General features: G+C 33.9%; 1 protein-coding gene across 4 annotated transcripts in view; it reads left to right on the top strand.

Annotated features, from left to right (window-relative positions):
- The window catches only part of EML5 (echinoderm microtubule associated protein like 5), a 108,221-nt gene that overhangs the window by 66,815 nt on the left and 23,028 nt on the right, over window positions 1–18,378 (top strand). For 3 of the 4 annotated variants that reach the window (XR_002440404.1, XM_021402739.1, XM_021402737.1), the window contains exons 26-32: window positions 235–436; window positions 1,992–2,118; window positions 3,817–3,831; window positions 13,879–13,957; window positions 14,562–14,691; window positions 15,374–15,472; window positions 18,327–18,347. Coding sequence is in view for 3 of the 4 variants with exons in the window: in XM_021402739.1 (XP_021258414.1) it covers window positions 235–436; window positions 1,992–2,118; window positions 3,817–3,831; window positions 13,879–13,957; window positions 14,562–14,691; window positions 15,374–15,472; window positions 18,327–18,347 (673 nt within the window). In the remaining variant the exon portion in view is untranslated. The remainder of the gene's footprint in view (window positions 1–234; window positions 437–1,991; window positions 2,119–3,816; window positions 3,832–13,878; window positions 13,958–14,561; window positions 14,692–15,373; window positions 15,473–18,326; window positions 18,348–18,378) is intronic. The other variant, XM_021402738.1, reaches the window with a different exon arrangement.

Raw genomic sequence — 18,378 nt, 5'->3', positions numbered from 1 at the left:
GCTGGAATCTCTTAATAAACAAATTCTTAGATGCTTGGCATGGAAATATGATTGCGTTTCATAACTTCGCTAGAGAAAAGGAAGTTGGCAAATCGTGTAATACAAATGCAAAACACATAAAACATAAAGTGTAGAGCTTAAGTACATGTTATTGGACAAAGGCGCATTGGCAACTTGTTTTGGTTTTATCAAGCAGACAGGTTAATTTTTTATCTGTCTTTTCTTTTCCCTTAGGGAAAATTTGGAAAATTTAAGAGGTACGTTGCCCACAGTACCCATGTAACAAACGTCCGTTGGACCTATGATGACAGTTTGTTGGTCACTGTTGGAGGAGCAGACACATCTTTAATGCTGTGGACATATGAGATGGAAGGACATCGAGATAGCCGGCAGTGTGACAGTGAAGAATCTGACCTAGATTCTGAAGAAGATGGAGGTCGGTAATAATGAATAGAACTGGCTGGATTATGCTGTCTTAGAAAAAAACTGTTTATTAATGCAAAACTGCTTATTTAGAAATAACTCTTGTATGTGATTGTTGTAATAATAAATAGTGAAGATGCTTCAAAACATTAAGAAAACTTCTCTTTGAGGAAAAGACTGTGTTGTAAAGGAAATGAAAATGGAGAATTTGATGTGCTGCTTTGAGTTAGAATGTATAAAGAGAATCTTGACATCCATAAAATTAAAAATATTGTGCTAATTATAGATAACTTCCAAAAATCTATACAGAAAAATAATTTCATAGCAGTTTAGATTTTGACATTATTTATAATGGAATTATGTTGAAATCCATACGACACAAGATCATATCTTGATCTTTTTCCGTACTTTCATAGCATCTATTTCCATAGCATAAAAACACCATCGGCTAAGGTAGACTAATGTTCACCTACTGTATGATCTAAGCTATTGCAAAATCATAATATTGGTAACATACTAATTATTTTTTATAAAATTCTGTTGTTTTTGCCATACTTAATTTTTCTATCTACATGTGTAACTCCAAGGGTTCGTGAGCCACTTCTCTGCTCCAGAGTGCAATTTTCCTTCACTGTAGACTCCTTAAACATTTTTAAACTCTTCTTGCGAATCATCAAATAATTTTGTGTAGTAAGTAAACTTCGGTTTTCACTGAAATCTGCTAGATGACCAAAGAGAAACTTTAAATATTTGGACAAATATGGGATTTGGTCAACTTTAGCTTTCTGAATCAAAAATTTCAATATGAAGAGCTTTTGCTTGGCTCCTGCCTGTGAACAGTCAACACAGCTTTGCCCAATAAGCTTCCCTATGTTACAGTACTTTATACAGAGTCTTCTTAAGGTATGTGTTCAAATATTTTCTAAGAGAAAGAGAGGTCCATTATTTATAAAGGCATTGACAACATTTTCCACAAAAATTTCTCTTTATCATGTCTTGCTAATTTCGGAATTTCAGTTGGACAGTAAATGCATAGAAAGTTGCAGTTAGTAGTCTTGTTTTTTGAATGAAATGAAGAGTAACAACACAGTCAGTAAAGTTTTGACCACGCTTACTGTACTAAATATAGCAAATATCATCTTGATACGCCTGGCTGTCCCTAAGCGTTATGTAGGAACTCAGTGCAGAGCTTTAGATTCTATCCAGTTGTTAGAACCTCACGGATAGATCCTGAAACTGAGAACAGCCAGATGCTAAATATTCCAGAACCAACAGCAGGTGTCATGTAGCAAGATGCTTTTTAGTTACCCTAAGTCCAAGCAAACAGAAATAGGATTGCTTTGAATGTCCCTTGAATCTTTCTTAATAGTTCCCCAAGGACACTGTAGTGAATTTGATTTCTTAGAATGTTTTTATTAACAATGTTCACAATTCCCAGCTGCTTTCCTTTCTTTTTGTATTTGTTTTTAATAAGCTGTAATTGTACAGTGCTTCACTGAAAGCTGCACAGATTATGCATCTTTTTTTTTCTGTCTTTGTTTTGATTCTGTTTGCTTTGATTTTGTTAGGTTATGACAGTGATGTGACAAGGGAAAATGAAATTAATTACACCATCAAAGCCTTATCAACAAACATTAGACCAATGTTTGGAATTAAGCCTCATCTACAACAAAAGGAGCCAACCTTAGATGAAAGGTAATTGCTAAATTATAGTTCTAGCCAAGACAACAATCTGAAAGATAATTAATAGTAAGATATAATCATGTTGAATTGTATATACATCTAAAAGGGATATGTATGAAAAGCATGGAAATAATCTCTTGGAAAAAAAATGTCTGTTAGTTGACATGGCTAAGGACTAGGCTGTATCATCTCTTTAGAGAAAAGACTACTAATGATATATGTACTTTACTATATTTGGGGAATTTCTTGTGATAGAATTGAAACATTTACTGTTGTTTGATAATACTCTACTTTTGAAACTTTTATTACTTGCAAGTGATAGCTAGTGATGTCACTAGATATGAACCTGTTCAGTTGTCTTAAAATAAAACAACTTTTGGTTGTTTGGTTTTGCCAACAAGCTGAGTTGACTAATTTGTATAATTACTTCATGTTTCTATCTCCCTGTAATTTCTTCCTTTTTTTGAAAAATTCTGTCTACGGTTTTTCTACAGTTTCTTTTCACAAGTCTTGGAAAATATAGTTGATTGCTTTGCATGGTTTGGAGTTCATAGAATCCTTAGGGTTGGAAGGGACCTCTGAAGGCCATCTAGTCCAACTCCCCTGCAATGAACAGGGACATCCACAGCTAGATCAGGTTGCCCAGGGCCTTGTCCAGCCTTGCCTTGAAAGTCTCCAGGGATGGAACATCAACCACATCACTGTTCCTGTGCCTCACCACCCTCACTGTAAAAGATTTTTTTTCCTTATATCTAACCTAAATCCACCCTCTTTGAGCTTGAAACCATTTCCCTTTATTCTGTCATCACGAACCATACTAGTTAGTTGTACCTGGTTCACTGATGTATGCTTTTGAAGATAGAAGAAGTGTTGGGGAGCAGAATAAAGTTAGACCAGCAGATAAAGTAAGTGTAAAGTAAGGCAATTGAGGAACACGAGTAAAGAAAACACAATGCAGTTTGACTAGGAGGGAAGATACAGAGAAATAGCAGATGGGAAACCTGCAAGAATGTGAGGTGATATGTTATGCTGCATTGCTTCTTTCCTTAGTGAAGCTGGCAGATATGTGATGCCTTCACTGAGAAATGTATCCTGATGTCTGTGGGAGTTTTGGTGTCTTTTGTTTTTAGGTTTTGTGTCTGAAGTAGGAAAGGGATGCATGCACATAAAACTGTGATCTCTGTTTTGCATTTAAAATGAAAAGTTGTCTTTCTGTTGATTAATTGGATGATTTTGCTGTGGAAATCAGAAAGAAATAATACGCATGGTATAAACATTTTGGATTTATATTTACTTTTGTTATAGAAAGCTGTGATTTAATAATTTTAAAAATGAAGGTATAAACCTCTTGTATTTCATTCAACAATTATCTTGAAACTGATGGAGTTGTGGTTTTCATTTTCAAATAGAATACTAAAGAAAATTAATTTTGTAGTAAGTTAACTAGGTTCTGATTCAAAATGCATCAAAGTTGATGAAAGGATTCAATTGCCTTCATTGTTTAGAAGTTTTGGGTCCTTAAATTTCAAATGGAGGGGAAAAGACATTTCTGTGAAGAATAAAAGCATGATATGGTTACTGCATGCGTTTTAGCTTCCGATTTACTGAAATTAGCATTATTTAAGATTGGTTAATGTTCTATTATGTCCATTTTCATAGATACTAACTTTTATTTTACTTCATTTTCCTTCCCTTTTGCTTCCTGTGAAGGCAGGGGGTAGTGAGGTAAGTTCATTTACACAAAGTGCAAGACACATTTGAATAATTTAAGTAGCTTGGAAAAATAAAGCTATACTTTGAAATAGAAGTGAACTCTTTCACACTTTACTATGAAATAGTAGCTTGTTACTGGTTAGAAGAGGCATATGGGACAAAGAAAGAGCTCAGTCTGAGTAAATAAGAGTGGGCACTAAATAGAATAGTTGGAAAGAGATGATCAAATCTCATCTTCTCTTCCTCAGTACTCTACAGTGGCTAAAAGATCAACTAGTTAATTACGAAATTTTGTTTGTCTATATGACAGTGTTTCTGTAGAGGTCCAGCATGGAATAAAAAGTGCAGGGAACAAGTTGCAGAGATACCTGAAATATACCATGTCTGCATCATTGTGTTGGAGCTAAAAATTAGAAAGCATCTGGGAGAAGAGGGTTGTTACTAATTCGCCCTGCAGTGTTGTGCCAATGATTATGTAATACTTAAGGATCTGACCTGATAGCTTCACCTAGCATTATTCTGATGTGCTTGCATTAAGTAATGAGTTTTTGCACATATTCAGTTTCAAATATATGCACAGTCAAAAACAGGAACTTTTGCAGCACAACAAGTCTTTAGGCTGCAGATCACCTTTCCTCTGAATTGTAGGCTGAACTGCAGGGATGCACAGGCCTATATTAGTTAAGAGAGGAGAACACCTCTCGTAGCTATATGGGCCCTGTTTCCAAAATAAAATCACACAGATGAAATGTAGCTGCATTAGTATCTGCATATTCTTCTGCAGACAACTTGACAGAATTAAGAAAGCCAACATCTCTGTCTAAATTTTAGCTCATGCCATAAATTTAGCAACTTGTATCGACTTCTATTTTTAAGCTTTTAAAAATGCTTAACTGTAAAGGCAGCGTTTCTGTATAAGCCATACAGTGTGTTTCTTCTTTTTTTATTTATTTACTGGGTGTTTGGCTTTTTGCTCAGAATGTGGGTGGTGACATTCCACATGATGTAGGCTTGTTACACTGACTGCCTGACATTAGGAGAGAGAGCTTTTGAACCCTTGTATTCTAAGGAACACAGATGCACACTAATCTAGTATATGCTTCTGAGAATGTTCATTGGTTTATTGTTTTACTGTTGAGTGTAAGAGGAGTTCAATGCTCTATGGGAGAGGAGAGGGATGGATACTACCAGGTAATCGATCTCTAGGTCTGTGCTGATTTTAAAGACCGTACCAAAAATGTTACTACATGGGATTGTGACACCTAGTTTTGAGATTTTGGTGAGTTGAAGTGGAATTTATGAAACCTGGCTGAATAATGAAGTTCCCTCTGTACAGAAGAAAGAGGGTAGGACTACCAGGACTTCGTATCTGGAGTAATAGTCAGTTAAGTCAAATTGAAGGAAGACACATACCTGAAAATTTAGTCTCCTGCTTCTGTCTTACAAAAACATCTGTGAGGCTATGAGTTGCTCTAGTCCTGGACTATGGCCTGAATTCAGTCATAAATGACACCAGTGGATAACAAAAATTGCTTCACTAGAATTAGTTTGATTATTAAGCCAAAAATTCATCTCACCTTTTATGTAATGTCCTAGACGTAAGAAGTATGATGATGTAGGAAATCAGAGGTCTAGGCCATTTAGTCTATCAAATGTACATCATGAGGTAGGTGAAAGTGAAAACAATGTCAATTCCTTTTGCTAAAGCTCTGGAGTATGACATAAAAGAATCCTAGGGTCAAAAAGACAGACTAAGCAAAGAATGCTACAAAATTCTGCAGTCTGGTAAGTAGGGAATTTCTCAGTGAATTATGGATTTCTGCATATCACAATAAGTATTGTCCAGTGGCCCTTCACTTCAAAATGTAAATGCATTTTCTAGAATCTGAATAAAGTATTATTTTTGTTCTGTTAAGAGGTAGTTTTCTGTTCTTAGTTTTCTGGGTTTTCTCCTTTTTTTTTTTTCCCTTGCAATAGCAGAAACAAAGAAATATTTTGTTTTCCCCTTCATAATAGCACAGGAGGAGGACAGTGTTCTGTGTTAACCATTTTTATGGCTAACACATTAATTTGTGAAGTAAGTTGAATCAACTCATACTTTTAAGCATCATTGCCTTTATTTTTCTTTTTACAACAGTCATAATTTTTCCCATTTTTTTAATGGGACTTTTTAAAAATTTAAATCTTTCCCATGCAATTCACTATTCTAAAGAAAATCATTTGGTAATTATTCTTGAAGTCTTAACTATTTAAGTCTTTCTTTAAGTCTTAACTAAAGTCTGGTTTTGCTACTGCTGGAAACAAAGAAGAAATAAAAACATTTTTAAAAAATTTAGAAGTGATTGGAAGAAATAATTTGCTATACACCAAGCCTTAATCTTTAGGCATAACCATTTGCAGTTTTACTGCATACTTTCTGTGATTAAAAAAAAGTAACTAGATTTGTGCGTTGTAATGCTGAAAAGAATGCATGTTCAGAGAAGATACAGCTGACATTAAGTTGTTCTAATATGGCCTGATGATGCTGAGAATTAATGGAAATGATGATAGTGATTGTTTTGAACTTTCATTCTGGGGTAGCAAGGAAAAATGTAGATGGTAGAACTGCAGACTTCATTAGCTTTAAATCTATTTCAACTTGTTTTTCATTGTGTATTTGGAAGCCCTTGTTTTTATTTGCTGTTGTAGGTGCCCATACAGGAATCTTCACTTTATTGGAAGTTTTGAAATTAAAAAAGATTGTATTAGAGAGACATTCTTTCTAAGTCTTAAATCAGCATTACTTCATTGTATGATACAGTGATTTGAGAAACAAAAAAAAAACAAAAAACCAAGGTAGGGCTAACGGAGTCTTCCTCTGACTTGTTTACTTTCAGGAGTTAGAGAGACAGATACTGTTTGGAAATGAGAGATTCGGGTGCTGTACAAGTTGATATACTGAAGAAAAATATGCTGAAGCTTTAAATTTCAGGCAAAACTTTCTGGAAAAATTCTAGATATGAAACCACAAGATTTCATTCAGAGTCGTATCACATTGAAGTCTGCTTGTGGTATTTATTCTGTAAGGCCAACTTTAGTAACTATAAATCATTTCCCTCATAAAGTAAAATTGTAATATGTATCATTGACATTGGAATATTTATTTTAACTTTTATCAAAACCACAAAATAGTGTAGGCTTTGAGGCAACAATTATATCTGTGTCGATACTTTGAATTATTTATAATTTCTGAATAATAATATTGAAAGGTGTGTTTTTATGTGAAAATATGTGTACTGTCTGTACAATGCTGTGTGATCGCCTTATGGGTAGTCAGCATCATGAAACAAACCAGAAAACTGTCTCTATCCTTTACTTAAAATTCTTTCCAAGAATGGTTTTGTGCTATTTAAATTGCTTAGAAGAAAAATCCATCATGGATGGTTAATTTTGAAAACGCTTCTGGCTCAGCTACTCCTTGACCTGAAAACCCCTGGAAGTTGGTATATTAACCTGGAGAATATAACTATATTCTCGTCCTGTTCTTATGCTCCCTGAAATGTTCTCTCTTTTTTACTGTCAAAGAGAGGATACTGTGATCAATGTCATTTAGATAAGAAGGTTGTACCAAGAGATCTCAAAACTAAACAGGGAATTCTGATTTAATTTTTTAAAATAAATTTGCCGAAGGTTTGTCAGCTACTTAAACACTGAAAGTGTTTCTCTCACAGTTATCACTATCATGTGTTCCTAATACATATTATTTCTTAGTCCATGGGCTGAAGAAGATCCATGTGTATCAAATATCTTTTGAATTTTTTTTTAGCTGCTCTGCATCTACACCCAAGTGTACACCCATGTACACCCAGGCATTATGGCAAAATTGTTTCTTTTTTTTTTTTTTTTTTTTTGTCCTGAGGTGGTTTTTTTTGTATTTGACTGTTTACAAACTGATCTACAAGTGAAGAATTTATTTTGACCTGGTATAGACAATAAATAAACTTACATTGTATTTCTAAGGAATGAGAGAGGGGAGAGGAGGCCATTGAAATAAGGATTGTTTTATGTGAACTTGGACAACTCACACTTATCACCTTGTAACTGTCATTGAAAGAGAAATTCAGGGGTTTTATACAAACATCCCTAAGCAGAACTTTTTGCAACTAGCTTTTCTTTCTGGAATCAGATTCTGCACATCAGAATGTGCATTAGTGCCAAGCATTAAGCCTTGAGGTTAAAAACACTGAAATTTCTGCAGCCAAATTACTTAAAAGCAAACCAAAACAAGTGTACCTGCTAATGAGAATGACGAAAAGTACCTGTGCCTAGTACAGATATTAGGGAGTAGTCTGTATAGACTCACATGCATCATAAATGACTGAAAGAAACCACCCAGTGGAAAAACTTTGTGACATGTATGTACAAATATCTTCAGTCAACATAAACTGAATTAAATAATTGTGAAAAAAGAACTATAGTAATTATAGACCAGCAGTGATCACTATCCCCCACACTTTTACTAGCTGAGATAATCATATTTCAGTATAACTGAAGGTGTTTTTATGAGTGAACTTGAAAATCTGTCTTTAGTAGTGAGTTGACTGTTCTATTTGTGAGCTCTTTCAAGGAAGTTAAACCTGCTAAGCCCTTTATGTTATTCACGTGCTGTGTTTGCCAACTCTTTAAGCACTTGATAGACTTCAGAGGTTTCGGGTGTGCTGTTTTCTTTTTTGTTTACAGTAGGAAGTATTCCTGAGTTATATTCTCATGGCAGTGTATGTTCATAATGCCCGTTTAAATGAACTGAATTTTTCTGTGCTGATTAAAGACCTACACAGCATATGACGTTGTAATTTCCTTGTTTAAAAAGAAGTAAATAAACCAGAAAATCAGTAATAATTATTTATTGAATAATTCACTGACAGTTAGCTTTCAGCCAAACTTTTATAAGTAATCCTTTTCTCTTTCCTACCTGCTGCTGAAAAGAGGTTCCAGGTAACGCTTTTATTTTGCTATCTACTCCATGTTGTACTGTCATCTCTCATTTTCCTTGAGAAGCCATCTCTCATGTTGGGTGCTATTCCATGCACCTGCAGAATATTACTGTACTACTTACAAATTTTAGGTTTATATGTATGCATTATAGTTCTGTTCCATATAATAAACTGGATACTTCTTTACCTACCAGTGTACACTATATATATAACTGTAGGGACCATTAAACTTTCCTATGTTTCATAAATAATAATTTGCAATACTATTTGTAAAAAAATATAGATTAGTACTCAGACCAATTCCTGGTGGTCTGCTCTCCATCTCAAATGTGGATTGTCTTATGCTTGCTTGGACAAGTAGGCATGCCAAGTTGTAGTTACTGCTTAATTATCTAAGTATTAAATTACCTATATGTGCATGATTGTATACAAAAAGGCATTTACTACCCGTAAGACTTGTGGAAATCATGATGACTAATCATTGTAAGGAACCTTACTTATAAACTACTGGATTTCATTATCTTCTAATGGAAACTGGATCTCTAAAGTTTCCCAAGTGACTTTGAAAATATTACCAAGAGTAATTGTAAAAGTTCATTCTTACTTTTAAAATGCATTACCTATTTCATACTTGTTGGCATATATAAGAGGGCAGTGAAAGTCATTTTGTTCTGAATGCTATTGCAAAATCAGTTGCTTAATTCTGTGCCAGTCACCTAAGTACAAAGCGTAGCTATGATGACCCTCACAGGAGTAGAATTTTTCGTTTGTACCAGCAGCTATAATTTGCTCTATGAAACAATGCCTCGTAACGCTGTAATAACACTGTAATTTTCAAAAGATAAATAAATAACTGACATCGTTGTGAGTTACCATGGAACTCAAAGAATCAGTCACAGTTTATGATAACTACGGTGAAGGAAAATTCAGGCAACCATCCTTTATTCTGTCAAAAACTTTGGAAACTATATCAATAATGAATATAGGGAGTACGATACAATACAGGACTCATGGGTAGCAGTATTGACAATATTGGAATTTTATCTACAAGCATGAAAAGGGGATTTTTTTTTTTTCCATAAGCTACTTCAAATTCCTTCTGTTATTCCGGTATTTAAAAAACAAACAAATGAACAAAAAAAAAACCAGTCTCCTAAGAAGAAATACTAATGCATAAATATGAATTCTATTTTCATGTTGAAAATAAAGTACCAATATCAAGGTATTTATTTCCCCTGTGATAGATGGCTGGACTTCTCCTTCCACACGTTTAAACTGACCCCATCCATATGTGCATTCACCTCAAAATGTTTTTCCTGTTCTCCCTCCCCTCTTTTGCATATAGTGTTTGAGCATGCAGCCTATCTTGTACATGCAAATATCTGAGCACTATATATTCTGTATGAAATTAGTCACTTCTCTGTAAATAAACTAGCAAATGAAAAATAGCTTTTCCAACTATAGAAAAGCATTTGGAAAATGTATTCTGGTGTCTTTCAACATTCCTGCTTTTAAGTGCACAAGATCTCACCTTGAAACTTAACTGGGGAAAAAATACATCCATGTTTGTAGTTTGCATTCTAAAACACTATAGTTGGTGTTTCATAGATGGTTACTTGTTGACCATTGACAACTTGAGTAAATTTTTTAGATGACCTGTGAGAGTTAAAACTGAGTGTAAATAGTCAACTTTTTTCAACTTTATTTCATTATTTTGTATGTTAATGTACAAATGTTAGTGTACCAACTCTAATGATTGGCTAAGGATGGCTATCCGCTGTATTTATGTCTATCTGGCTGAACAGCTATACTTGAAGTATAAATGGCCATTACAAGCAGCTGCAAAATATTAAATACTTCTCCTATCCCACGGAATTAGTAGACAATTAGCAAATGTTAGAAAATTTCCACATTCTAGGTCCAAGCAGCAGAGAATTCTTGAGTTCCAGTCATTTCAGTTCCAGTAACATAAACCTGTGCCAGAACAATGTCCTTACAGCTTTTTCATCTTTCTTTACTGAGGAAAACAAACAAAGAAACAAAAAAAACAAAAACCACCAGAACTTTGCTTATGTTCTCCAGCTATGTTAGTTTTTCTGCTTTTTCACTTCTTCCCCTATCTTTCACAGTCATAAATGGAAAAGAAAAATTTAAAAAGACATGGAAAAAGGGGAAAGAAATGAGGCTCGGGTGCTCTGTTTTAAATGTGAGGGTGATGAGTGGAAGTAGGGCTCTTGATGCTATATTTTTTTTTTTAATGAATTCCTTGAGCAATAGTAATAAGACTGTTGCTGGCTTGCATATAACTGGTCAGAAATGAAAACTGTGAAATGTTTGGGAGTGTGCTGAGGTGAGCAGGAATTGGGTTGGAAAGCTTTGCTCTATTTTCTTCTTCCCCAATCTCTAAAACAGAACTGACCACTGATGACAGAGCCTACAGCCTTTGCATACTGCCTACCTGCTCTGCAGCAGTGTTTTCATTCACTTGTACTCCAGGGCTGTCTGGATGACCTATGGTCATCAACTTCCCTGCTTCTGTTAAGCTTGATTTTGGTGGGTTTTTGTTGTTGTTTCTGGAAGGCAAAATCTGCTGAATCTGCTTTTCATTTTTCTTTATTTTGAATGCGTTTCACTACAGGTTGCTCCTCTAATTGCATCCATTTCATTTCCTTGAATCTTTCCTGGCCTATGCAGTCCTCCCTCTGTCTCTGATCTTTATATTTCTTTGCAACAAATAGTGATCAAATAGCACTAGCATCTGACAACTGGTATATGTACTGTTCCTCTTAACTGTAGTGTTTTTTGGAATACATTTTTTCTTCTTGGTTGTTCTGAATGGAGATGGGAATAAAACTTTTTATGGGTAGATTGTAAGGAACTGGGACAGAATTGGGACTCAATTCAGTAGAATTTGAACTTGTTACTTCAGATCAGTTTTTTTTATGGTAATACATAGTCATCTCTTGCCTTTGACCTGAAATCTTTATTTGCTGTTGTGCTATTTTTTATACATTTGAAAAGTGATATTAATGCTTAGTCTGTTCTTCAAAGTAACAGAGAAATTTCTGCAAGATGACTTAATCTATTATCTGACATTTTTGTTCCACGTGTTGGCTACAATATAATCTAAAGGACGTTACATTCAAAGATTTCTGTGCTATCTGATAAGCATTAGAAATTACACTTTCTCAGATAAGAAGACTTTCTGGAATTGTAAGAGGAGTATATATTTTTCTACTTCTTGGATTTCTCTTTCTCTAGAAGCATTTTTGAGTGCAGAGTTCTGCGACAGGCAGGTAGAAGTTCCATGCACAACAAACAGTATGAGTTTATGTATTCCTGGTGCTCCTTAGTATTCTTGCTATTTAATGTTATAGCTGCAGCATGGGATGGAAGGGGAGATAACATAACAGTGAGAGATTAGTGAATGCTGAAACTTATTTATCATAGGATAGGATTCCTCCCTCCAAATCCGGAGGAATCTAATGGTTAGGACCAACAAAATTGCTGGTAATAGGATCAATCAATTTACAGCACTTTTAAATCAAGCATTTAAAAATAATTTAACATAATATTAAAAAACACTGATTTTCTATTTTTAAGATTTTACATTTTATAAAATCTAGTTTTATGTCACTGAATTAAATATTGTAAGGGTCTCTTTCAGGCTATATAAATATGAAAGAGACCCTTACAATATTTAATTCAGTGACATAAAACTAGATTTTATAAAATGTAAAATCTTAAAAGATTTAGACTTAGATGTTAAAACACAGTCACCAGTTTTTTTTAAATTTGGTCATGTTTGGGTGATTCAGGCATTCAACGAGACTTTGTTTAGCAGACAGAAATTTTTAATCACCTGGTTTTCTTTTGAAATTTTTTTGTAGGCATTTACAAGCTTCTATGTGTAGTGGAACTAACTGAAGTATCTCAGAGCACAATGTGTAGTTGCAGTATAATTTAAGTTATATGTACAATTGTTTTGATTTGTGATTTGATAAACCTATGAATTACACTCAAATTGGGCAGAGAAAGTGGAAGAATATGATACATCTCAGAAAATGGTATTTTATTTGGATAATTGAAATAATACTTTTTAATTCAAAACAGTGTATTAACAAACCATCATCTGTTGTTAAAAAGGTATGGTGCTTAATTGCGTCTAAGTCATCACTTGAGCAAAGATGGAATTAAAGGATAAGTTCATTCTAAAAATGGAATATTGAAAAGGGCTGATGTGTTGCTTTATGTATTTTATCAGTTTGTCACACTGCCTTCTGGCTTGAATAATCTGAATTTCACTGAATCTATCATTAGATTTTATTTTTATAATGAATTGTTCCTCTCAAGGGTCTCTCTCTCAGTTTTCTGTACATGGCCATTTGTATTTCTTTTGTAGAATCAGTAACAATTACACCTGCAAAACAGAAACAACGGTCTAATTTTTATCAGCAAAATGTATTTGTTTCTTTGGGTATAAACATTTGAACATTAGCTGAAAGATGCTGTAGATCTTTACTGGGCATATCTATTTAACATTTAAATCTGGACTATTCAGAACAGTGGAACAGAAGTTAATGCTAATATTCATGCATTTACATGGTGATGATTTACTTCCGAATGTTGGAATAACTTGCATTTGTTGCTATAAGAATGAATGGGCAGGTGTACCTGGAGTTCTTTCTGAACTATTATAATAAGAAAAGATAGAGCCTACTGAAGGATTGTGGGAAAAAGGAATGATGATGTCAAGTATTTAGATTAAACAGGTATGGGGAAGATGGAAGTACTTTAAGAATATGCAATTAAAAAGCTATCAGTTGCCATTCGTTAAAAAACAAGTTTTTGCACTAACCTCATGGGTTGTTGGAAGAATTGTTAGACAATGTAGCACATTCAACATTTCTGAAATAAGGCTTGTTTTTTTCTTTGACAGAAGCATTTCTTTTAAAGATGAACACAAATATTAGTTAAGCAGGATGATGCTAGTTGTTTTCCATAGGCAGTAGCAGGTTAGAAGGTACTGTGTTAGTATGGAATGGGTGACAGACAGCCTTCTCTTATTCACAGTTCTTTATTTCAGACCACCAGTTAGTAGGGCATTGCCACAGCCTGAGAAACTTCAAACAAATAATGTTGGGAAAAAAAAGAGACCTATAGAGGTAAGAAAAAGCACCCTGATCTTTTTTACATGCAATATGTAGAAAGCACTGTGTCTTGATTAGGTAATTGTTTATTATTAGTGTGTGTGTTATCACTAATAAAACTCACTATTGTTAACAGTTGTGTTCAAAAAAAATTAATAAGAATTAAAAAAAAAAAAAGTAAAGCTATTCATGACACTTTTGGCTTCAGCACCTGTTTTTTTCTTGTGCATAGCCAATGCAAAAACTCACTTTTGGTTAATCTGAAGTGGAAATTTCACCTAACTGTGAAAAATGCAGTTCTTCATGTCAACTGAAATATTTTTTACAACTTGAAACAAAATGTTTATTTTAGAATATAAAATGACCTTTTGCCATCAGTGTTCTAGAAGTTTTAGGTGGTACTTCAGCATACTTAACTGACAACTAGAACTAAGTTGTGGACCAGTGTTTGTAACCTGGCAGAACAGGCAAGACCTCAGTTTCTGTTGGTTTGAGACATCATTCAGCTCCTTTTCTATTACTACATAAGGACATATTTGAAAAATAAAGTCCTAAAAAATACTGTAAATTTCATAGTTGCTTTGAGTTTTTGATTAATGTACTTAAATGTCTTTCTTAGGACCTAATTTTGGAGCTGGTGTTTGGGTACCGAGGCAAGGACTGCAGGAACAATGTGCATTATTTGAATGATGGTGCTGATGTAATCTATCATACTGCATCTATTGGGATCTTGTATAATGTGGCAACAGGTAGGAGAAAACTCACTTGAAGAGAAGTATTTCTTCTGGCATGTCATGCTAGAGCTTATGAAATTACTGGTAGAATTTAAATCTAATAAGTTTAAGTGGAAAAACTAATATTTTTATTTACTGATGCAAAAGGTGCAGCCTGTGGAGATCATAAATAATATCTGCATAAGCAAGCTATATATATTTGAATCTTTCTGGGTACTGAATTTTGCAGAAAATAAAGATTTGGTTATTTTGGTGTGAGCTTTCTGGAATTTGCCTGCTGAAATTATCCTAGAAACTAGAACTGCTGAACAATGTGGTTTAATGTTTTCTAAATCTGAATATTTTTTTTCAATTTGTTTACTTTACTTTCTAGTCCTCCACATCACATCGTCCACTATATGCAGTTTAGTTCAGATAATTTAGACCTTTAAAAAACACAATACCATTTGTTTCTGTGATGTTTCAGGAACTTGACAAAGAAAACTTTATGAAATAGTTCATAATTACTGAGTATTATGTATTAAAATTGAGATTAAAAAAAATCAGGGGTTTTTGTTTCCTGGGTTAAGCTCCAAATTGTAACATTGCCGTAATACTTTTCTCTAACATATATTATGAAGTTTTCAAACACTAAAGATGTCTATATGTGTGTAAATGTTTTAATTAAAGTTGGATTTTCTTTTTTTTTTAATTCTAGGTTCTCAGTCTTTTTACCAAGAACACAATGATGATATTTTGTGCCTCACTGTAAATCAGCACCCCAAGTTTACCAACATAGTGGCAACTGGCCAAGTAGGTATGTTTGTATTTTTGTAAAAAGAAACTAACATAAGAGCATGCAATTAGGCCTTGTGAGTTCATGATAAATCACAAAACTATCTCCGTTTGTATGAGTGTTACTCAGTTACCTGTCCTCTTTATATGTTTGAGTGTAATTTAATAAATCAAAGAAAAACATTGCGGTTTGAAAGATGAAGCTTATCTTCTGTTTATAGTATTATGAAAAAGATATTTGTTGGGAAATCTTAAGCCCCGTTATATTACTCTGTATTTATTTATCAGCTTGTGTTAAACTTTCAAGACAATCAGACACTGTTCAAAGAGGTGTAATTAAGCAATACCTTTTTTTTTTTTGAAGGATTAAACCAGAATACTTTAACTAGTTGTTTCATCATGTAGGGCTGTCTAATCAGAGAGTTTTATAATACCTCCTGAGTGTTTTGATAATATGTAGCTGTAAGAATTTATACAAAAACCAAACCCTAATAATCCCTGCAGATAAATTTAGATTTTGGGGGAAAAGAGTGAAATTTCATTGTAACTTTGCAATTGATCCATGAGCTCCCATCAAAAAAAGCAAAAAAAAAACCCCACCACCTTGTATTTGTATAGCTCAGCTAATACCCCCATTTCGAAAATTTTCAGATGAATATAACTTTTTTTATAGTCCTAGAACCTAATGACAGTTTCATACTTGCAGTTGTTTCTTGGCAGATTGAAACATATATTGTTTTCCTTAGTGCATAGAACACACACAGAAAACCATTGCTTAATCAAAAATAGCTTGGTTCTCTTTCCTATGTATTTTTTTTTCTAGTGTCACATCTAAATCTGGTCAGTTTGGCAGTTTCTTACCTACTTTCCTGCATCTATTGGATTTTTAAGTGTGTGTTTCATTAAAATTGACTTACTGATAATAGTAATAGCTTAGCAAAACGAACTTAATTTCTTTGAGTTTCCTGCCTCATCAATTTAAAGAAATGGTAATAATTTAAACAGAAATAATTGTCTGCAGATTTTTGCCTGTAGTTTGATTGCAAAGAATATTTGCAGGAGTAGAGATTTTTTAATTGTCTTAGGAACTTCATTTGTTTCTTCAGCATATTTTTTACTCTAGCCCTGTTTGTTATTCCATAGGGTAGAATATAAGGGAATAGTGTAGTAATATTGTGAAAATCTGTTCTTTGCATGAATCACTTTCTTCAGTGTTCATTTTACCCAAGAAGAAGCAGAGGACCTGAATGTTTTTAATTCCATAGTTATTTTTACATCAACTACCAGTAGAACAATTTCAATTTATTAATAATGTGGATTAAGGGATATAAATCAGGAGCAGACGACTCTTGAAAATTGAACTGCAAAATTCTTTGTAAGAAAAAAATTATGTCTGAAAAAATAAAATGGCATCCAAATATCTCCCAGCACATTTTTTAAATTGCAAACAGACATTAAGAAGTACAAACTTCACAAAGAACATACTAAACTGCTGCTACTTGTCCTACTGATATGACTGGCGTAAACACAGCTTCATTATTATGATTTAAACCTTCAAAAATTTACAGAAATACTAACTTAAAACATTTCTAAACTACAATGCTCTTATGTAGAGTTTCAGTAATATTTCTCAATATCTGAACCTATAATAGTGGATTTCTTACCACTCCTATAGGAGATCTTTGAGTGTATTTGCCACTTGTCAGGTCAGACTCAAACATTACTTCTTAGCAGAATAGCCAGTGCCTTTTTTTCCACTTAATTTCTTAAGATATCAGTAATTCATACAGTAGGTTTTTTTATTTAGAATTAGATTTTATTTTTATTTTATTTTTTATTTGGCAAAAAGAGTTGATGTAAGTAGGCTGTTCCAAAAGTAATGCCTCCTATTTATTTCCATGGAAACTACAACGGATACAATGCGCATGAGCACTATTTGATAGAGCAAATTCTCAGCTACAAAACAGTATTTTTCAACATAGTCACCACCATTAACTATGCATTTTCACTAGCAATGAACAAGAGCCTGAATGTCATGCTCACAAAAGTCTGCTCTTGAACCTTTTCTTCAGTGGGAATTCCCATATTGCCACTCTGTGGACTGCTGCTTTGACTCTGACTCGTAGTGGTGTCTTGTCACCAGTAATAATGCTATCCAGAAAACTGTCACCTTCAGCCTCGCATTGATTCAAAAGGTCTTTATAAACTTGCATACAGGGTTCTTTCTGTTCCTGTGTGAACATATAGGGGACCCACCTGGTGAAAATTTTGTGATATTCTAACATTGCCACCATTGTTTCCAATGCATTGGAGCCTATATTAGCTCTCTGGACATAATCTGCCAATTCGTGTGGACAAACTGATAGAGGCACTCTTCATGTCATGGTGTGACAGCTGTGCATGGCTGTCTGTAATGTGGCTTGTCTTTCGTGTCACCACTGCTGAGACACACCACCCACTGCCTCTCTGCCCTTTTGCTGCCATCTGTCACATGGCAACAAAACTTAACGAAATATGGATGGGAAGATGCTCTACTGCTGTACCACCAACATCCACCTCTTATGTCGCTGGCCAAGATAATAAATGAGGAGGCATTACTTTCAGAGCAGCCCTCACACACCAAAATGAAATTAATTGTGTTGTAACTCAAAATAGAAATTAAAATATATTCACTCTACTAATTTATATTTCTAATGTGACCACCATTTATCAGTAATTTTTCACCTTTAAGACTACATGCAGTATCGATGCTACTGCAATGCAAGGAGATGACATCAAAGTGTGTGTTAAGAAATTACACTAAATATGGCATATATTTTCTTTAGCACTTATCTTATTTCTGATCTAATTATTTTTCTGCTGCTTTTCCATTACAGGAGACTCAGCAGATATGTCAGGTAAGGGAAATAAAATTTTAACATCTTCAGG

Source organism: Numida meleagris, chromosome 6, assembly GCF_002078875.1.
Source record: "Numida meleagris isolate 19003 breed g44 Domestic line chromosome 6, NumMel1.0, whole genome shotgun sequence".
Lineage (NCBI taxonomy): Eukaryota > Metazoa > Chordata > Aves > Galliformes > Numididae > Numida > Numida meleagris.
This window is presented reverse-complemented; position numbering and strand designations above follow the sequence as displayed.